Raw genomic sequence first — 22,612 nt, forward strand, 5'->3', positions numbered from 1 at the left:
GATTAAAAATGTCTTAAAAATTGTATAAACTAATAAATATGTCTACGATGTAAATCACACAGTACATTTGAATGATTATAATCAACCTGGTTTGTAAGTTTTTATATCAGCACAATAACAGCTTTGTAATTAATGCATCAGCTGTAGTAATGGGGATCTAAGTCAGTGAGACACCTAAATTACAGTATCATTTTGAAGAAATCGGTGTTATTGCTTTGAGGTCTTGAGAGCATTTCAAGCTAAGGTAATAAAGGAATTACTTCCCAGCAGGGGTCTTAGAAAAGCTGCTCTGAATAGATTGCAAGAGCTTAAAATGCAAGTAGTGATTCCTGAGGTCTCAAAATCAAGTGCTCATTCATTCATTGGAAAATTATTTTGAGTGCCTACTGTGTGCTAGGCACCAGATATTTAATTTTTATCAAATAAGTCCATATTCTTGCTTGTAGCTTTTTGGGGGTATACCGACAAAAGAACACAGAGCAGTTACAATAAAACTTAATTAGGAAAGTGCAGTATGTTTGGTGATTACCAGAGAGGGCCCCCTCTCCAAATCAGGGATCTGCGCAGGCCTTCTGGAGAATGTAATATGTTCAGCAAGACTTAAAAGATGACTAGAGTTCCCTGAAGAAGAATGCTTCAGACAGAGGAAGAGCATGTGCAAAGGCACAGGGTAAAGGGTGGTTTAGGAACTTGAGCAGCTTCAGCTTAACATGCCTTGTGAGGACGGATGTAGACAGAACAGGGCGGTAGAGGTGAACCAGAATCTTACTGGGAATGATGTGTAAGCCAAATCAAGAAGCTTGGGCTTTACTCCACAGGTGCTGAGAAGCAACAGAGTAAAATCCAAGTAGCAGAATTAAAAGACCAAGTTTAATTTTGATTATGTTCTTTAAGAAAGATCACAATGGTGGCAACAGGGAACATGGATTGGAGTGGCAGGAAGACTTGAGGCAAAAATCTCAATTCATAGCATTTCATCAACCTGAACAAGAAAGTTTTCTAGCCTGAACTAAAGAAAGGGCAGTGAGAAGACAGAGAAGTATTGAGGAGTTTGAGAAGGGGTTAAATCCACAGGACCTAGGAGTTGATTAGATTAATGATTTGAAGAGAAGGTAAGAGTCAAGGATGAACCCGAAATTTCCAGCTTAGACATCAGGACCTATTCAGTGAGACAGGGAACATTACAGAAAGAGCAGGAGGAATAAGCACAAATATAAGTACTACTTGGGATTTTTGGTGTTTGAAGTCCTTGTTGAAAATCCAACTATATATGTGAGCATACAGGGGTTGACTAAATGAATCTGGAACTCAGGAGAAAGACTTGAGCTACCGATAGACATTTAGGTGTTCTGAGCACGACATGGTAGCTGAAACCATGGCACTAAATAAAATTGTCTTGGAAGGCACATAGCATTAAATGGTAAAGAGTCAGCACCATATCTCTGAAGCTCATGGAAACAAGTTATGGATAGAGGAAGCCTGTTTATACAGTCTTAGTTAAATGGCCTCTAGTCATAATTTATAAGTAATCGATTTACTAAGTAAAGGTCAATGTTAAATCACTTGATATGCAGATATCCTAATCTTCGAAATTGCTAGCATCATTACTGAGCAAAGTTGTTTGCTTTTTTGTTCTGTTTTGTTTATATTTGTATCATCCATACTGAGAGAAGTTATTGTGTTTTTTCCCCTTTGCAAGAAACAGGTTTTCTGAATAAATAGAAATGCCCTGCCCCTTTGAGTGGTCAGTGGTAGTACACAGGTGTCAGTGTTTTAGTGTTCTTCAATTCATTTGCTTATAATCCACATATTTTCAAAGAAGACTGGAATTGAAATAGGATGTTTTTTCTCCTTTAAGCAAAGTAAAATTGGAAAAGACTCTAGAGAATGCAACCAGGCATGGTATTCAAGAAGAAATAGCCAGTTGGCATATTTTAAAGAATGTTTAGCTTTTCTCTATCACTTAGTGGTACTTAAAATGCATTAGCCAATTATTTTTAAAAATGGGGCTTTCAGTTGAATGCTATTACTTATAATAGTAAATATTTTATTGCAATAGCCTCAATTCAAAAGAGAATCAAAGAATGGCCCATTACTTCTAATTAAACACATTAAAATTGTTTCAGATGTTCTAGGCAGCATTTAATATTATAGAAATTTAAATGCTTTTTAAAGAAAGAAATAGCAAAGTTTTTTTTCCCAAATATTAATAGCCATAATCCACATAACGCTTTTAAAATGTATTAACCAATTCTTAACATGCTTCTTACATATAGTTAGAAACTGGCTTTAAAAATGCAGTGAATATTATATTCTGTATAAATCCATTTATATCACATTGCTGAAAAAGGTATAGCCTTGGGGACAGAAAACAATGATCACTGTTGCCAGATTAGGTAGAGGGATTGACTATTCAGGGACATGCGGGAACTTTTAAGGGTCAGGGAACTGTTCTAGGTCTTGACTGTAACAGTGACTACATGACCACATTGATTTATTAAAACTCAAAGAATTGCATACCAAACAGGGTGAATTACATTATATATAAATTATACTTTAATTTTAAGCAAAAATTTACATGCAATTTTATATGCACTTCATCCTGAATTCATGAGTAGTTTCATAGAGAAATTGAAAGGCTTAAAAAAATGCTCCCAACAGGTGACTTCTGCCTTCTGTGAGACATTGAGCGATTCCATGACAGCACCTAAAAGCAGAATTGAAACTTTTGCCAGTAACCAGAATAATTCTGTCAGAGCAAGAATCACTTGGCATTTCCACCACTGCTACTACTAGTCGCCACAGTCGTGCTCTGTAAAGATGTGTCTAGGAACTCTGTTACTATCCAGAAAATCTGTTAGATGGCACATTCTCTTGTCTCAAGCTCTTAGATAAAGAATAAGGATTCCTTCGCCAAACTTTCTGTCTCCTTCCCTTCCCCATTCCCCCACATTTCTTGGCTCCTCTGTCTCTTATCACAGAGAATCTGGTTGGTTTGTTTCATACTGTTGCAAATGCTGCTCCCTTCTCTTCTGCCTTCTGATGCTCTCTTTCACCCAAAGAGCTGGATTCTGTTATCTTCCCTTTCATCTTTAGTCTACTCATCTAAACAGCTGTGACTTCACAACTGCCAGATAAGTATGGAAGCTCAATTTCAGTTCATCTACCCTGGGCAAAGAGCTAAGATACCAGGTAATTCTTCACTCCCTATGCCCTTGGCTCCAACTTAATCTTTAACTGGTGAACTTAGAAAATCAAAGGAGAATTGTATTTAATATGTGTGATGTTGGGGCACCTGGGTGACTCAGTGGTTGAGTGTGTGCCTTTGGCTCAGGTCATGATCCCAAGGTCCTGGGATCGAGTCCTGCATCAGGCTCCTCACAGGGAGCCTGCTTCTCCCTTTGCCTATCTCTCTGTGTCTCTCATATAAATAATTAAATCTTATTGATTTAATAATCAATGATGTTACCACTTTCAGCTTAGATATTAGTTGAATAAAGATTGACATCTCTGCTCCCTATCTACAGGGAAGGTACTCCTATTGTCCACTAATTTGTCTTTATTCAGCAATGCAGGCTGCCCCCAGCCCTGGGAATACACAGATTAATACAAAACAGCAAGGGCACTTAAAGAGCCCACTCATAGTTTATTACAAATTTGGAAAAGTTAGTCATCAGTTACACTGGGATAGATTGTATGATCAAAGTGACCATATAGAATTTATTCTATAAACTTAGAAAGGGGGCACTGCTGGTAATTACCTCCAAGACAACATATATAAACTGTACTGTCCCAAAGAAACCGGAAATTACCACCTTGTCTATAATGGAGGTGTACAGAAGCGAGTAAGAAACACAGGGAAGAAATGCTGTCTCAGCCTTGCAAACTGGGAAAGCAGCTCCCTATAAGGAGAGGCATCTCTAAGGAAGCAACCCGGGAGCTACAATTTGAAGGACCTATAAAATCTAACAGGGCAAAAGAGTAGGGAAGACACCATCTGAACAAAATGATTGATGGCATAGACAGAGATGAAACTGGGTATTTATTCCATTTGTGTCTGTGCTAACTAAAGTTCATATATGACAGGAATATAAGAAGGCCTGACCTGGGTCCTTTCCCAGATAAAGAACCATCTCTCTCCTTCAAAGGAGATGAACATCGGAAGATCATTTTTATTAAAGGGGACACTTAGATACCTGGTTAAGGATACAACAGTTTCAGAGAGTAGAGAACAGCCCCCTTCCCTGTCTGGGCTTCCTATCACACCTCCATTTCTCTCATGCTTCCCGTTATAAAGAGAACAGGAAAGGGCACATTTGTCCCTTACATCTCATGCCCTATTAGAAGATTAAGCTAGCGTTTAACAGTGAAGATAATCAAGAGGAGAACCAATGCAATCCAGACTTTTGATTTGGGATATGGCTCTTGGGAAGCCATCCTAATCACTTCCTCTCTGCCATCCCCCACCCTCCAGCCACCAGAACATGCCTACAGAGCTTCTCCCATTAACCACAGGCATCTACGTTTCTTTTTTTAATATTTTTTGGCATCTATGTTTCTAAGTATGTATTTGTATCATTATTTATGTGAATTATTTATGCCTAATTGGCATGCAGCATACTAAGTACTATGCACATTATTCACTGTGTTCGATGAAGCTAAATGTAGGTTTGATTTCCTTCTTGATTTAATTTTAACACATGGAAAGAACAAAGCATCAGAATCAGAAAGATGTGGGTTTAATCTTGGCTCTTTCATTTATAACTCTGAGTCGTATTACCTTATTTGTAAAATGGGCCAGAAATTCTTATTGCAAAGTTAGCTAGTCTGTTAGGTGGTATTTGCTTGGCACGTACTCTTAAGCAAAGGTTGGACAAAAATACTGACCTTCCCTGACAAGCAAAGAAAGGACAAAGTTTCCTTCAAAAAAATTATGTCCAACTCTGTCTCAGCCTCATTTCTCTTACATTTCTTTATCCCAATGGGCTCTAGTTGTAAAGATAAAAAATAAGATAGTTTAGATGCAGAGAAAGGGGAACCCTTGTACACAGTCCATGGGAATATACGCTGATGCAGCCACTCTGGAAAACAGTGTGGAGGTTTCTCAAAAAGTTGAAAATAGAGCTACCCTGTGACCCAGCAATTGCCCTACTGGGTATTTACCCCAAGGATACAAAAGTAGTGATCTAAAGGGGCACCTGCACCCCAATGTTTATAGCAGCAAAGTCCACAATAGCCAAGCTAGGGAAAGAGCCCACATGTCCATCGACAGATGAATAGATACAAAAGATTTGTATATATACAATGGAATACTACTCAGCCATCAAAAAACAATGAAATCTTGCCATTTGCAAAGACATGGATGGAACTAGAGGATATTTTGCTAAGTGAAATAATTCAATCAGAGAAAGACAATTATGATCTCACTCATGTGGAATTTAAGAAACAAAACAGAAGATCATAGGAGAAGAGAGGAAAAAATAAAGACAAAATCAGAGAGACAAACCATAAGAGACTCTTAAGCATAGGAAACAAACTGAGGGTCACTAGAGGGGAGAGGGATGGGGAAATTGGGTAACTGGGTAACAGACATTAAGGAGGGCATGTGATATAATGAGTACTGGGTGTTATAGAAGACTGATGAATCACTGACCTCTGCCTCTGAAACCAGTAATACATTATATGTAAATTAATTGAACTTAAATTACATTTAAAAAGTAAACAAGATAATGTATGTGAAGCATCTACTATAATAGCGTCCAGATGTTTTCAGGAAAAGGTACCTGTTGCTATTAATGTTGTTTTCAATATTAAGTGTTTTCATCATGTTGCTCTGTTACTTTAGGGATAACAGCACTGGGTTAAAAAGAAATATGAGTAAGTTATTTGTGTTTTACAACTCTTAATTGAGTTTTCCATTATTTAAACCTTCTTAAATAAATAAAATTTACCTAAATGTTATTAAAGAAAATTGCTGCTTTCTTTTTTATAAAAGATTTTATTTATTTAAGAGAGAGAACGAAAACATGAGTAGGGGGAAGGGCAGAGCAAGGAAGGGTTCAGGCAGATTCCCTGCTGAGCACAGATCCCATCAGCCAATCCCAGGGCCATGAGATCATGACCTGAGCCAAAGCTGGAAGCTTAACCAAATGAGCCCCCCGGCACCCTAAGAAATTGCTACTTTCAAAAACCGTTTCAGCTAAATTTTGCAGATGACCATGTTTCCATATTTCAAATCTGATTTTTATGAATTAACTTATAAAAGTTAAGGCCACTTTAAGGGATTCCTTGGGTGGCTCAGCGGTTGGTCACCTGCCTTCAGCCTAGGACATGATCCTGGAGTCCCTGGATCGAGCCCCACATGGGGCTCCCTGCATGGAGCCTGCTTCTCCCTCTGCCTCTCTCTCCCTCTCTCTCTCTGTGTGTGCCTCATGAATAAATAAATAAATATCTTTTTTAAAAAGTTAAGGTCAGTTTAAAAATATTTTGTCAGTGTAATGATTTTTATAGGGTGAAGCTGGTTAATGAATTTGAATGTGCTGGACACTGGAATCTACTTGAAGCCAGTTCCTTGTTAGAACCTAGTAATTAATTCATACCCATACTTGGTCAGTGTTTTACTTAGTGGGTGTGTTCACTCGTACCACAACTGTTTGGTCATAGAGCATTTCTCACTCAAGCCCCCAAATCCCATGCATAATTGCCTACAGCCCAGTCAATGTTCTATATCCTTGTTCTCACTGAAAACTAAAAGAAAAAAATATCAATGCTGTTGTAGAAACCGGTATTATCATCCCATTCTACCTTTTCTTTTTTTCCTACTAATATGGTTAAGATAGGAAAAATCAGATGCTTTCTCTCAAAGTAACAATAATGACTCTATTAACACTATCAAGTTAGAGGACAGAGGTGCATACCACTGTCTTTTGAATAAATGTTAAAAGAAAGGAGAAAGAGACAGAGTTCTCATTTCATCCTGCCGTTTTTTGCTCTTGTAATTTCCTCTGGCTAGAGTATCTTTTCTTCTCAATCTACAAAACCCAAATTTATCACTCAAGGCCCAGCTTATTGTTACTCATGGTGGGAAACCTTCCTCCAGAAGGCAAGATTAATTACTCTTTCTTCTGCTTTATCCTTGTAGTTTCTTTATCCAATTGTATCATCTAACACAGTATACTAGAACTATTTGTGCAGAGGCCATCTTACCTGGGTTCTCAAAAAGCCTTTTCCTTATCTATCCTTGTAGCCTCAGGCTCTGCTCCATACATGTTTGTTCATTTCAACATTCATTTATTACTCAAATATTTGTTTAACATCTGTTCCCATTACTTACTGCTGCATAACAAATCACCCTGAAAGTCAATGGTGCTAAAACAGTCACTTTGTTAGATTTCACTATTTTGTAGGTCAGAAATTGGGAAAAGGCTTGACTAGGTATTAGCTCATCTTGTCTCCTATGACTGGAGTCAAGTAGTGGCTACAGCCAGAAGATCTGGGAGCTGCCTATACCCTCTGTTCTCTATGGCAGTCCCAAGGCCTTTCCATGTGGTTTCTCCACATAGGCTAGTTTGCACTGCCTTACAATGGTGGCTTTAGGGAGTTGAAATGCCTACAAGACAGCTAATGGGTTCATGAGTGAATGTTCAAGACAGCATAATGGAAGATGCATGGAAGACAGCTCAGAAGATGCAATATCCCACTTTTCTAACATTACATTGGTTATTAAGGAATCACTAAGCTAATCAGATTCACAGGCAGCAGAATTAGACTCTACCTCTTGATGAGACCATAGCAAGATTCTAGAGGAGCAGGTGGGATGGGAAATCTAACTGTGGCCACCTTTGAAAAGTGCAACCTGGCACATCCCATGTGTCATGATTTACCCTGAGTCCTAAGGAAACCTCACGAACAATTCACCCATGGTCCCTTCCTCATGGGACTTGCAGAAGGGAAATACAGAACGCAGATAAGTTGAAAAGACCTCATAGAAGTTGCAGAAGGGAGAAGCAGAGTACATGTAAGTTAAAAAGATAATTTCTTTACTGTAAAGAAAAAATATACAGGGATCACTGGGTGGCTCAACAGTTTAACGCCTGTCTTCGGCCCAGGGCATGATCCTGGAGTCTAGGGATCAAGTCCCACATCAGGCTACCTCAATGGAGCCTGCTTCTTCCTCTGCCTTTGTCCCTGCCTCTCTCTCTCTTTGTGTCTCTCATGAATAAATAAAAATATATTAATATATATATAATTATATAGAGTTTTATTTAAAATGAAAAGCTTCATTAAAGAAGTAATTTTGGGGCAGAACACTAAATGGTAAGAAGCAATGTATCATGCCAAGAATTGGGAGAAGGACCTTCCAGGAAGACACTCCAACAAGAACAAAGGCCTACAGATGGGAATGAAATGGATATCTTTGAGAATCAGGAGGAAACCAGTGTCACTGAGGTGTCATGTGTCGATCAGGACAGTAACATAATATAAAGTCTCAGAAAAAAAAAAATATATATATATAAGATAAATAAATAAATAAATAAATAAATAAATAAACAAATAAATAAACAAATAAATAAAATGAAGTCTCAGAGATGGGATCCATAAAGACCATGATAAAAAATGTTGGATTTTATTTTAAATAAAATAAGAATAATTGGAGGTCTTAAGGCAGGAATGTGACATGATCTGGTTAAAAGAAAACTCTGGCTGAAGTATGGAGAGTGGGTTGAAGAGAGAAAGGAAGGTAGCACAAATCTGATGAGAAAGCAATTTGTAGTTGACAAGACAAGATTGACTGGAAGCTTGACTTAGGGTAACAGTGGATGAACTAAAGAAAAAAGATACCATATATTTTAAAGGTAGAGTTGGATGAATTTGTTCCTTAGTTATAAAAATCTTCATACCACATGATCACATTTTATGGTTAGTTGTGCATGAACTATGTGTGTGCCTCTCAACCATTAGATTGTAAGTCTTCAAAGGGTAAGGGCTAGTTATTAATCTTATTCTCCAAAACACTCAGCACAATTTAAGTCCTCAAAAAACACCTGTTGAAGTGAATTTCATTATTTTTTGAGCAGTTTTTTTGTTTCTTAAAAATACCTATACTTTTCTTTTCCTTCCTTTTCTTTTTTAAGTAGGCTCCACACTCAGCATGGAGCCCAACATGGGGCTTGAATTCACAACCCTGAGATCAAGACCCTGAGATCAAGACCTGAGCTAAGAACAAGAGTCAACTGCTTAACTGACTGAGCCACCGAGATGCCCCCTATAATTTTCTTATTTAAATTGCCACAAAAATTTATTTAAAGTATACAAAAACTGTTTTTTTAAGCAAATTTCTACTTTGGATTTCCTATTGAAAATAAAAAAGATCCTTATCTTAATTCTTCCTCCTACATGAACCTTTAACAGAAATAGGGGTGGATGGATGGGTGGATGAATGGATGATTGGTGAGGTACCATTGTAGTTCCATAAAAAAAGAATAAGCATGTTTCAGTAGTGATGGTTGCTGGTTGCTACCTCCTACATTCTGATGTTAAAAGGTGTTATTCATAATTTATGATCTGTTATATAAATTTTAATGAGTTGGTACACTGAGTTAAATTTCTTACTGCCTAATAAGCTTAAAAACAATTGATTGTGAACTTTGACTTGTTTTCCACTTCCTGATTTTATTAGTGATATTTTTAAGTTCTATAATAATGAAAATTTCATTGCTAGAGCAGTTTCTATAAGAAGATGAGTGTTTGACCCTTTATGAGTATGAAGTCTAGAAAAAAAAATCTATAATTGAGGTTGAATATATAAAAATCTATCTTGTTTGGGAAAAAAATATCTCCTGACCTTTTACCTTCAAATACTAAAGAAAGAGGCATGTCTAACTTTACTTTTAATATTTGATCAGGCACTTTATTTTCCACAGTATTTATTAATTTACTTAATTGGAAAAATGGTAGTATTTCAAAACTGGATATAAGTTATACATTTTTCTAGGTACTTAAAAATATTGATACCTCACTATGTTTATTATTTATTATTTCTTTGTTACTCTAACCTCATTATAATAACTTGTCTTCTAGTTTTTTCCATTTACTCATATCATTTCTCATTCCTAAAAGAACTTGAGACAGTTTATCAAAGTATACACAAAGTATATATTGAGGAGAAGAAATTGAGGAGGAAAAAAAAGATGCCAGCATTCCACTTGCCTAGAATGTAAGTTATATCAGAACAGCCTAAATTCTTACCAGTGAATCCTTACTGCCTCTTATAGAGCCTGATCCATAGTACATGTTGAATAAATCCTTGTTGGATGAGTGTCTGAGGCAAATTTATAAAACATAGGTCAATGGATCCATTCATTTAGTTGAGATGCTCAATTTTGGCTCAGAGCTTTGTGCTAAAAATGAGCAGAGAAAAATACTGCCAGTTGCACAACTCATGATGTCCATAAGGTGAAATGAACCCATTTGATAAGCAGATATGCAACTCTTCCTAGGCATACATTTGCAAATGTGTATATCCAAATCCAATGGATTTTCATGAAGAGAACATTGAGTAATGTAGTACTAAGTCTGCATTCTTAAAATTAAATACAATGGCTTCTCAGGGCACATGGATGGCTTAGTCCATTAAGCATCTGCCTTTGGCTCAGGTCATGATCGCTGGGTCCTGGGATCAAATCCCACGTTGAGCACCCTGCGCAATAGGGAGTCTGCTTCTCCCTCTTCCTCTGACCCTCCTCCCTGCTCATGCTTGCTCTCTCTCTCTCTCAAATGAATGAATAAAATAAATCTTTAAAAAACACAGTGACTTTTCAATGAATATTAAAGGGTTTTTTTTTTTCTTCTTTGCAATCCAAGCATAACTTTGAGTAGTAAGCCTGGAGGCTCTCAAGAAAGAGATAGACCACATTCCTTCTAGCTAATTTTCCATGCATATTATTTCCCACATAATGTTTTTAGTGAGCTTGAAATAGAAATTGTTTCAAGATTATGTTTGGTGTCAAGAATGTAGGGTACTCAGAAGGGGCTGCTGTGAAAATGAAGAGTCAGTGCTTAAAGAGTCAATTGAACTAATATTAAAGTTTACATTTTTGTTGAAGATAAGTTTTAAGGAGCTAACCACCAAAAGTACACAGTCATCATGAAGGAAAATCTTAATAAAGTGCATCTAAAACAACTAACACTGATGCATCCAAGAGAAAAAGTTTTCAAACACAGTCTTTTATCATTGGATGAGTTGAATTGCTAGCAGGAGTTGCCAACCTGATGTCCATAGAACCTTAGGTGATTCATCTTGAATTGTATCACATTTGTTCTAATGGTTATGTATGTGTCTGTGTATTTGTTCTGCATAGAGTTCTCACACTTTTCAAATATTCTAAGAACCCTGTTTCCCAACCAGTTTAGTTACACTGCATAAGTAAATGGCCACTTCTATACTGATGAATATCGAAAATAAAAATGACCTTGGAGTTGGGATAGTGGGGCCAGAACCATTCTATCATGCAAGAACCCAATATCAAGGCCGATGTTTTTGGGCCACTCTTGATTTGTGATAAAACCTGGTCCTCTCTATATGGAAGATTGCATCTGAGTCCTTCATATAGTTAAGATGACAAATATACATGGAAAAAATACTATTTATGTGGCACCATTTGTGGTTGCTTGTATCCTTTAGGAATTTGGGAACTGTAGCTAAAAACTAATTCAGGGATGTTACTCAGAATTATTAGATAAGGTGCAGAAAATGTTTCAGAGATGAGCAGAAAACCAAGGGACTCCAGAAATCCTAGTAGAAGAGATTGCACCATCTTCTCAAAGCAGGTGCTGGAGTGAATGAGCTAAGCATCATTTTTGTCTTTATGTCACAAATTAAAGTTGAAGGAGGAAGAATCTGATAGGCATAGCTTAGAATACTGTTACTCAAAGTGTGGTTCCCTGGGGTGCCTGGATGGCTCAGTTGGTTAAGCATCTGAGTCTTGATTTCAGCTCAGGTCATGAGATGGAGCCCGATGTTGGGCTCCCCTCCTTTCTCTTTGGTGTCTGCCTTCCTGTAGAGAATGAATGTATTTTGATGTTCTCTTTTTCCTTTACAGGGAGAGGCCTGGTGTTTTCACCTGAGCCAGGGTGCTTAGATCTGTCTAATTCAGGAATGAAATATCAGAAAACCATGCTGTTCACTTAAGCAGTTTTGAATCAGCTTTATGTATAGTATAAGTAATAGAGCTGACATTTTGATTTTCATTGATTTCACTTACAAATCTGTCTCTCAAGCAGGAAAGAATAGTGTGAAGTATAACGTCCCTTTGAATATCAATAAGTATTATCTTTGAAGTTTTCTTTTAAATACATGAGCCATTAGAAGGTTGTTTATTTGTCTTGTTTGGTTTACTCCTTCATACATTAGAGTATTTATCATTTTTGCAGATACTTCCTTATATAAAGATTTTAATGTTTCAAATGGACTACTTCAGCCCTAATAATTCATTACCTAATTAATGAATTATTTAGATGAGTAGTTTTATAGTTATTCAAATTGGAAATCCCCCTTTCTTTGTTTTTGTTTTGTTTTTGTTTTTTTATGGAAATCCCCTTTTAAGAGCCTTTTTATCTATGGCTTGAGTCCATTTTAGAAAAAAAAAACTGTCACATCACTGTTGTAACAAAAACCGAGCTCCAGATTTATTTGTCAACATGCACATATTTTGGTAAGCTTTTATAAAAGAAATGCTCATGTTCCTTTATCATTGCTTCTCTTCTTCTGAATATAAAAAAATATTAATTGATATGGAAAAAGTACATCTCTCTAGTATCTCAGGTGCCTGTTCCATGTAATGTGTGTGTCCAAAAAAATAACAGCACCTCATATTATTAGCCTAGTGCTTACTCAAAAATAGGATAATTAACAGCTGAATTTTCTCTACTCTGCGTCTCTTTTCCTCAGAGATTTTCCAACCAATAAATCACTAACCTAATTGAATTTATAAGACAAAAGTCCAAAATGGTTTAGCTAAAAGAATAAAAATTCTAATATTTTCCTAAATAGCATGTACACGTTGTCTTTGAACTCAAGAAGTTCTTTCACCAAGCATTTGTGGCTGAGAGGGAGCTGCAAATGAGAACGTACGCTTTGTGCTCTTTTTCACTGACTTATTTTCTCATGCGTTTTCATCAATTTATATTTGCTTTTCTTAACTGTCAGTATTTATCCTATAATATATGCATTGTGAGTACTTTTCTCTTACGGCTAATTGTAAGCATCCATCTCTTCGAATATGTACTCAGAAAGTCAAGTCCAAAATAGCCTTGTTATTTTCTATACAGCAGTTTAATCATTACAATCTCATGTGATTTCATCTCCACTGAGATGTGCTTCCTGAGAAAATGTAGAGTTGCAGCGTGTTTATTAAAATTCAAGTTGAATAAATTACCGTAATATTCAGAACATAAGCAAGAGTAAAACAATATATTCAGAAATCCTGCCTTGCATGCATAATATTCCACACTGTTCCCATTCTAAAACATACTGTGTCATTATGGATGGTTATATGTCATCATAAAGTACAGGTCAGTGTTGCCTAGATAACAAGTCAACTTTCTGAACAAACAGCTTTTCTTAACAGTCATAAATTCAATGCCACCACTGAATTACAGAATTCAGAATTACATTAGAGCAGCTTAGAGCAATTAAGTTTACTTATCCTAAACTAACCACAGACTGCACAAAGTTAAGTAAGATAATTAACCTCTTGTACTGTGAAAGGAAGGCCTGATAAAGGGGGATATATAAAGGTATATTATAAAACCGATGAAGGAGTTAAAAATGCCACAGTGATTTAAATTCTACGTTTTTCATAGGAAACTGGAGTACCACATTTTTGAATGTTAATCTCATAAATCTAACTTTTTGTGCCAAGACTTAGAGTCACTCATTGTTATCTACATTTTCAGCTCTATCCATTTCCAGCAAACGTGTTCCCAGATAGCTTAGAAAGCAATTTCATTTATACTGAAGTGGTATAAAATTTTCACTTTGGATCTCTGTAGGGAAGCATGGGTTATTGAAGGTTTTCTTTTGAGAAACAATTACTCCATCCATTTACTGAATATTGTTTATTTTTATGTTGTGTGAAATGCCCTGTGGGCCTCTTAGATCTTACTGGAAGAACCAATTTAGGAAGAAAATACCCAATTAGCTCAAAATTTTACAATGTACAGAGTTTGCATTCTTTAAGAGTCAATATGTTTATTTTGGAGTCTGTGTGATTCCTAAATTGTTAGCCTTGTTTTTGAAACTATTCCTCATCTTGGCATAGTTGTGAAGATAGATTTGTTCATTTATAGCTACTAAACCTCATGCACTGAAGGTTTTGTAGCTCTTCCAATATCCCTAATAGTTCTATATTTGTAGTGGAAGGTTAGCTGTTACACTAATTCATAGCATGTGAAGATATCTGAAATGGCCTCTCTCTGCTGTGGGACACTTAAATCTGAAGGTCTGAGCTTCAGGTGAAAATGTATTCAGTCAACCAGAGACAATTTTACTTTGGATTCATGCTTGCTAACCTTGGAAGTGGTCAGTTGCCCAGCTTCCTGGAGCTTCCAGTTCTACCTCCAGCCTCTAACTCAGAGCAGAGGAAGTAGCCTCACTATTTAAATATCTTTAAGACCTCTTCATAACCATCCTCTAGCTTGCTTTCTTTCCATATGAAAATTTCCAGCAAAGCTGCATTTTTAAATTTTATTTATTTATTTATTTATTTATTTATTTATTTATTTATATTTTTTTTACTAGCAAAGATAAGTTAAATTTATTGAGCAATGCAATGGTCAAGTCCTATCCTCTTTGAGGGTCGTGGCCCAAAATTTTTACAGATAGGATTAGCAAGTAAAGTGGGTCAGGAGCATCAACCTTTTTCAGAGGCTTTTCTCTTACTCTCTTTTCCCTACATTCCCGTTTCCCTTTCTTCCCACCTTTATTCAGTTTCTCCCTCCTTCTTAACTTCTTTCTGCGTAGAAGTAGATTTCTAGTCCTCTTATCCTAGGAATTTCTAAATTCTCTTCATCTTGCCTTCTATTGTCTCATCTTTCATTTTTCCACATATATATTTACACAGTTGACTCTTAAACAACATGGGGGTTGAGGGTGCCATCTCCATGCAAAGTGGAAAATCCAATGTAACTTCGGTTTCCCAAAAACTTAACTAAGAGCCCACTATTGGCTGGAAGCCTTATCAATAGCTCAAACAGTCAATTAACACATATTCTGTATGTTATATGCAGTATATATTATTATAATAAAGTCTTATTAAGAAAATTATAAAAGAGAAAAAATACATTTATGGTACTGTATTAAAATCTGTAAATAAGTGGACCCCTGCAGTTCAAACCTGTGTTGTTCACGGGCCAACTGTATATATATATATATACATATATATATATATATATATATGTATATATATATATGCATGCATATGTATAGATATATATAAAACATAAATATACGCATATGTATATATATTTATATACATGCATATTTGTATAATGGTTTGCACACTTTTTGAATTTATTTTCTTATAATTTCTAAAAGTCCTCAGTGCCTTGCAACTTGCCTTCACTAATTTTAGTCCTTTTGTAGTGAGTCTTAAAAGCACACAGTCATTTGTTCATTCAACAAGTATCAACTTTGAACATTTACTCTGAGTCAGGAATGATTCCAGGCTCTAGGAATTTAGTGGTGAGTTATTCAGACACTATCTAGACACTCTCCCTACCTCCAGAGAGCTTACTGAGGTTACTAGAGGAGGAAATTGTAGTAAAATAAGCATACAAATATGTAATTGGACAGTTGTCAAATGCTATAGAGAAGGTACAAAATATGTATCATCATTAAGTGATGTATCATCATTTAATGGAATATCCAGTCTGACCCATGGTTCAGGAATTGGCCAAAATCTGAAGGTTAAGTACACATTACCCAGACATAAGGAACAGAGTTCACAAAGCACCAAGACAAGAAGCATAAAAGCATTTAAAAGAAAGTATGTGTGACTGGAGAAAAACAAACAAGGAGTAGAATTCACGAGGCTTCACGAAGTTAGAGAGAGGCGGGGTTCTGATGAGAAAATACTTATCAGGCTTAGGATGTAATAATTTTTCTCCAATACGAAATGTGACGGCAGAGAAGCCAGGATTGGGCATTATGACAGAATTACATGATCAGATTTATATTTCTTTCAGGTTACCCCCCATGTTTTTTTTTTAAGATTTTATTTATTCATTCATGAGAGACAGGCAGAGACATAGGCAGAGGGAGAAGTAGGCTCCATGCGGAGAGCCCATGTGGGACTCGATCCCCGGATCCTGGGATCATGCCCTGAGCTGAAAGCAGACGCTTCACCACTGAGCCACCCAGGTGCCCCACTCCCTATGTTTCTCAAAACAGTCTCCATATGCTAAGTGTTCTATTTGCTTGTGTCCCTCTGCATGGTCTCCTCTTTCTGTTATTATTGCACACTAAGAAAATCTTTATTCCTGAGAAGGTAAGGAATAAAGAGATTCTTCTACGATTACCTCTTTGAGAAAAGTGATCATTGTGCATTTCATACCCAACAAAGTAATCAGGGTTCCATGAGAGAAATCAGATACAACGCCTTTTTCACAGCTACCTAGGAAAGTTCTCGGCATTTTCAATCCTTGAACTTGCTCTTCAAAGGAAAATAGAATGCTCTGTGTTCCCTGATTAGCTTTCTAGGCCATTGTTCTCAAACCTTTTTGTTTCAAACATGCCTTGACATATTAAAAAAAAAATCACATGAGCAACAAACTATCGTGGATACTCTACCTGGGATCATGAGCAGGTCTCTATGTGCTGGCTCTAATTTCACCGCTTTCTCACTCAAGAAAATGAAACTAAGATTTGAGTGAAAGTGAATTTCAGGTCATCAAAGGAATATATGTGGTTTATATAAAATACATTAAAATACATAGGTGTAATATAAAATACATATCTTACGTATTTTTGAAACATAAACTCAGACTAATAGCACTTTTGACACTCACTTCAAAATCTTATGTCAAACAGGATAATAGAAATTGAGTTGAGATCGTCCACTATACTCTGATGTAACCTTCCTGTCTACTGTATAGCCTAAAAGTTGGAAACACTTATTGACGATGGTTTACGTATATCATACAATGCTGACATTGGGGTTAGAAACCTTTTTAAGAAGTTTATCTTATGTTTGGATAGATATAAAACTCACATACCAAAGATATGAATCATACAAGATAAAAGGCATCCTAACTATTAGATGTATAGTATAGGTGATAAAGATTGTAAGAATTCAAAGAAAGGGGAAATGATTATGGGCTGACAAGATGGGCAATTAAGATTTATGGGTCTGACTAATGACAGGCAAACCTTTTCTCATTCTTCTTTCTCACTTGAAATGGTACCTCTTTTAAGAAATAGTCTAAGGTACCCTATCCTGGAACCTCTTTACAGATGTTGTTCTTTATTGTGTCACCCTGTTTGTCTCCTTCAGAATATTTCTCAAATATCTGAACTTCTCTCCCTAATTTGGTTATTTATTGTCTGTGCTGCTCAGTAGACTGTTATTTCCATGAAAGTAGAGACTTTTTATCTTGTTCACACTATTATCCCAGAGAGTCTCATAATGCATAGCACATGTAAGACACTCATTTGTATTTCCTTAATTAGATAGATAAAGAAGCTTTAAGTGCTTTAAGCATATGCTCAGAAACTCTAATGTAAGGTTCATTTGTATTGCCCAGATAATTTGCAATAGCTCACAGGTGACCATGAATATTATTTTGCAAAATTTGAATTTATATTGGGTTAAATGTGACTCTCCCAAGTTCATTATGAAAGGAAAGAGAGTTTCTCACTTCTCAAGAAATATACTATTTCAAAGTTAAGGGAATTCATGTCATGTCTATTTTCTATTTTCTCCAAACTGATAAGGCTAGCCCATCATGGACAATCTACACACTATATATTTTTAGAAGATATTTCACACTTATTTGATAAAGGCACCCCTGAAAGTAGGTGTAATGTTAAATAATGCTGTTAAGTAATGCTGCATAAAAATGTCAAGAAAAGTTCAAATTGGGAGAGCATCTTTTATTACTCAGCTGTGTCTGTGTGTGTGTGTATACGTGTGTTTATGTGTAAATTTTCTTTTAATGTTCCTTATTCCCAAGAAGACTAAGGACTTGTTTATCTACCCTTAAAAATACTAGCTTAAGGCACTACTTCTATTAAAAATTTGCTATTTACTTGGAAAAAATGACTATTATGCATTTATTTGTCTAATTTATATTTTCTTTAGAATTTCTTTTTTAAAAGATGGAGGACTTAAAATAGCCAATGTGACTAAAGCTGATGCTGGAACTTATACCTGTATAGCAGAAAACCAGTTTGGAAAAGCAAATGGCACAACTCGCTTGGTTGTTACAGGTAGGTACATTTCTTAAAGATTGCCCTATGTGGAAATGAACTGTATTGCATGTTATTAAGATCAAAGAAAAAACAGATTTTTTACAATATGCAGTGCACTGTGAAGGTATAATCTGTGTTTGCACTGTTATATTTAACAGGTGGAAGTCAAGAGAACAATTATTAATCTTTCTTCACACACCACATAGTGTGCACCAGGGAACACATTAGTATGTGCTGGTATGATGGGCAGAAAAATTACAAATAGCATATGCTGATGATCAACCTTTATGCTATTCTATCATGTCAGATATTTTAAATTCACTCTTTCACAGTATCATTGGTATTTTCTGGAGATGTTTAAGTCCATGGAATAATCCTTGCCACCAATGAGAGTCACTTAGCGTTGTGGATATGTTGTTTATTCATTCAAGAAAAAAAAATGAATGCCTACTATGTGTCAGGTACTTGGCCTATGTAGGCAAATAAACTGACAAAGATGCTGCCTTCATGAATCTTATCTTCTATCAGAGGTAGAAAGAAATAAGAATAAATGACAAAGAAATTATTAGAAGGAAAAAATTGCAAACAATTGAAAAAATACAGAGTAGTCTGTGGTAGAGATAAGTTGGAGCAGAAACACTGTGACTGGAGTAGGCCTGGTGAGAAAGAGAGATTTGGACAAAGATTTCCTAGACATGGAGGAGTTAACTAAGAGATTTCTTGGGGACAATCATGGAGGAGCTCTGTAGACCTTGTTAGGACTTTAGCTTTTAGTGGGGATGAGAAGTGGAGGCTGGTGCAAATCAACAGAAGAGTGGCATGATGTGAAATCTATGTTTAAAGGTTTAGTCTAGCTGCTCTGATGACAACAGACTATGGGGAATCAAGAATAGAAGTGGGAGAGATCTCAGAAGACCACAGCTGCAAACCAGGCTGGAGATAATAATGACGCAAGTGAATGGAGCAGCAGAGGAATTGATAGGAAAGGATCAGATTCTGTAAATACTCTGCTTGTAGAGTCAACAGGAGTTGCTGATGAACTGAATTGAGGCCCAAGAGAAAGGAGACAAGGATGGTTGCAGGGTATTTGGCAAATAACAGAAAGAATGACAATCAAAACAACTGAGACTAAAAGGTTGCACAAGTTTGGGAAGAGATAGACCAGAAGTTCAGTTTGGATGTATTAAGTATGAAATGTTCATTAGGCTCTATCTGTTTAAAGCAGACTGTGGCATTCTGGCATTAGCAATAAATCCAATCTTTTAATGGGTTAAAATAGCAAATACTTAGTTTTTGCCTTTGCGGCAAGTCCATGGTGGGTCATGCATGCTGTCTTCATTTGGGAATAAAGGATCCCAGTGCCTCCACCATCTGGCACATTGCCCACCCTGGTGAAAGAGGGAAGACTGGTCAAATGATCTCTTAGTTCTTCCAGGCTCCTTCCTGTCACTATCACACATAATTCCATTTTATATTTCTTTGACCAATGCATTAGCATTTGGCTATGCCTGAATTCAATGGTGTTGATACTTTAACCTTACTCTATGTGTTTACAGAAATAATGGTGAAAAATAATGTCTATTTTAACACTCAAGTAGCTGTTCCAGAGAAAATATATGAATCTGGGTTTGGGGAGAGAGATCAAGGATAGTAATACACATTTGAGAGCTGTTAGCATATAGATATACTTGAGAAGAAAAGACTAGCTAAAATCACCAAGAGAGTAGGTGAAGACAGAGAGTAAGAAAAACCAAAGAGTGAGTTTGAGGCAATCTAACATTAAGGGATTTAAGAAGAGAAGAGGGACAAAGGAGTGAACAGCATTGGATTGGACTAGAAAACAAAGAGAGTTTGGTGTCCCAGAAACCAAGCCAAGACAGTGAATTGACAGGAAGACAATGATCAAGGGTAGCAAATGCTACTGAAAGGTCAATTAAGTAAGATGAGATTGGAAAATGTGCCATTGGTTTGCCACAGGGGGATTACTGGGAACCTTGACAAAAGCAAATGGGTTGTAGAGATCCAGAGGCTAACTGGAGTGGATTAAAGAGGGAATTTACTGGAGGAATTGTAAACATGTAGAAATGATTCTTTCGAAGACTTTTGCTGCAACATGGAGTCAACAAATGAGGATCAGCAATGGAAAAATGGAGTCACAAGAAGTTTAATATACAAGAGATGGAAGGACTATTGTGATGATAAGGAGAAAGAAATGTACATGGGGACATTTAAGGGGAAACATAGTAGTTAACATTTTAATTTAGTATCCCTCTTATAATACCTGTTCTAGATATCTTTTGTGTGGCCTTTCAAGTGTTTGAGTCTATTTAAATTTTGGTAGCAGTGCATTTTTGAGTCATTCAAAGTCAATGGAAATTCATTGGTGTCTGTTTCTACCTCTGCATTTCATGAAGCAATAAAATTAGTTAAAATTGATTTTGTAGTGGTATTATAACTCTTGTTTACAAGTGACTTTAATTTTTAACTGATAAACCCTATAAATTCAAATATCCTAACTTTTTTAGCAAGAATTTGTGGATCTGATGAAATACATTACAGACTTGCATAAAGTGTCTATATTAATCTTGAAGACTTTTACTTATGTACAATAAATGTTAGATTAACAATCAGCTTGTGAAAATGCTTTCATCAAAATAAAAATGGTAAAGATTTACTTAAAACTTTTTGGATTTTTTTTATAGAACCAACGAGAATAACTTTGGCACCATCCAACATGGACGTCTCTGTTGGTGAAAGTGTCATTTTGCCCTGCCAAGTGCAACATGACCCTCTGTTAGACATCATGTTTACCTGGTATTTTAATGGGGCCCTCACAGATTTTAAGAAAGATGGATCTCACTTTGAGAAAGTTGGTGGGGTAAGTGTGCCACTTTCCTCCTGCTTTTTACATCGCATGTGGCTTTGAAACATTATCACTAAAAAACATCTGGCACATATGTGATGCTCGAGAAATGTTTGTTCTGTGAGTAAATCTTCATTCCCGATTCTATTATGATCTAATTTTATTACTGTAGTTGCCAGAAAGTGAGCACAGTTACTTCAACCTGTAAATTTTAATTAAAATTGATGTTTGTTGCATTTATATTAAATACATAATTGTACATATTACCATGATAATTTTGTCATTAGTACCCTATAGAAGGGAAAGTTTTCTTACACAAGTGTTGATTTTCAATACAAGTCACATTTGCTAAGAGCTTCCTTTGTGTCAAGCCAAGAGCTTTGTCTATATTAATCCTCAGTATCATTCTGGGCATTAGCAATGAGAATTTGCATTTTACAGATGCACAGACAAAAGATTTGAAGAGTTTATTAACTTGCCCAGGGTCACTGAGCTGGTTAGTGTGTACTGTAGGTTCAAGCCTAAATCTTTATGGCTCAAAACAAGTATTTCTTATGTTCCATTCTGACTCCTCATTTGTGATGGTTTTATGTGAGAAAGAATTACAGATTTTAAGGAAGAACCAACACTTTGAGGAGAACTTTTAAGTGACTCGATGTTGGTGAGCCACACCCTCCACCTGGTCACATGTCTGTGAATCCAGAATCACAAGGCCATTTGCCCTTGGAAGCTTGTTTGCATTGACTTAGGGATAGCTTCATTGTGCTTAGCTAAGATGTCAATGATGTATAGTAGAGTTCAAGTTTTGTCCTTTGTATAAAAAAAATGAAAACAACAACAAAAAATGGCATGATGGACAGCTCAGTTTTATTCATTTGACAAAAATTTCATACTAAATGTAGGTATATATACACAAAGGTATATCAACCCACTAGGATCATGTGCAACTTAAAAGGATAATGTTATAACTTCTATTGTGTGCCCATTCCCTAAAAAACTGATTTAAGTCCTAAAGCCTAATTGTGAAATAATAGAATATATTGATTTCTGCCCCTGGTTCCTACAACAAAGCTCCTAAAACCCTAGGAATTTCCTGGGTGATAGGAATGCTTTTGTTATAATGAGATGACTCTGGGCTTCTGAATAGCTTCAGGATGAAAACTAGTCACCAGAAAAGCCATGATTAGAAGCCTGGAAGTTTTAGCTCTACCACTCATCCTCTGAGAAGGAAAGAAGAGCTAGAAATTGAATTCATAATTGATCAAGCCTGAGTGATGAAG

The 22,612-nt window shown here is 36.2% G+C and overlaps 1 protein-coding gene across 4 annotated transcripts in view; it reads left to right on the forward strand.

Annotated features, from left to right (window-relative positions):
* CNTN3 (contactin 3) overlaps positions 1–22,612 on the forward strand; it is a 329,505-nt gene that overhangs the window by 248,444 nt on the left and 58,449 nt on the right. For all 4 annotated transcript variants that reach the window (XM_038565832.1, XM_038565835.1, XM_038565833.1 and 1 more), the window contains 2 exons: positions 18,360–18,487; positions 21,172–21,347. In XM_038565832.1, coding sequence (XP_038421760.1) covers positions 18,360–18,487; positions 21,172–21,347 — 304 coding nt within the window. The remainder of the gene's footprint in view (positions 1–18,359; positions 18,488–21,171; positions 21,348–22,612) is intronic.

Source organism: Canis lupus, chromosome 20 (genome assembly GCF_011100685.1).
Source record: "Canis lupus familiaris isolate Mischka breed German Shepherd chromosome 20, alternate assembly UU_Cfam_GSD_1.0, whole genome shotgun sequence".
NCBI lineage: Eukaryota > Metazoa > Chordata > Mammalia > Carnivora > Canidae > Canis > Canis lupus.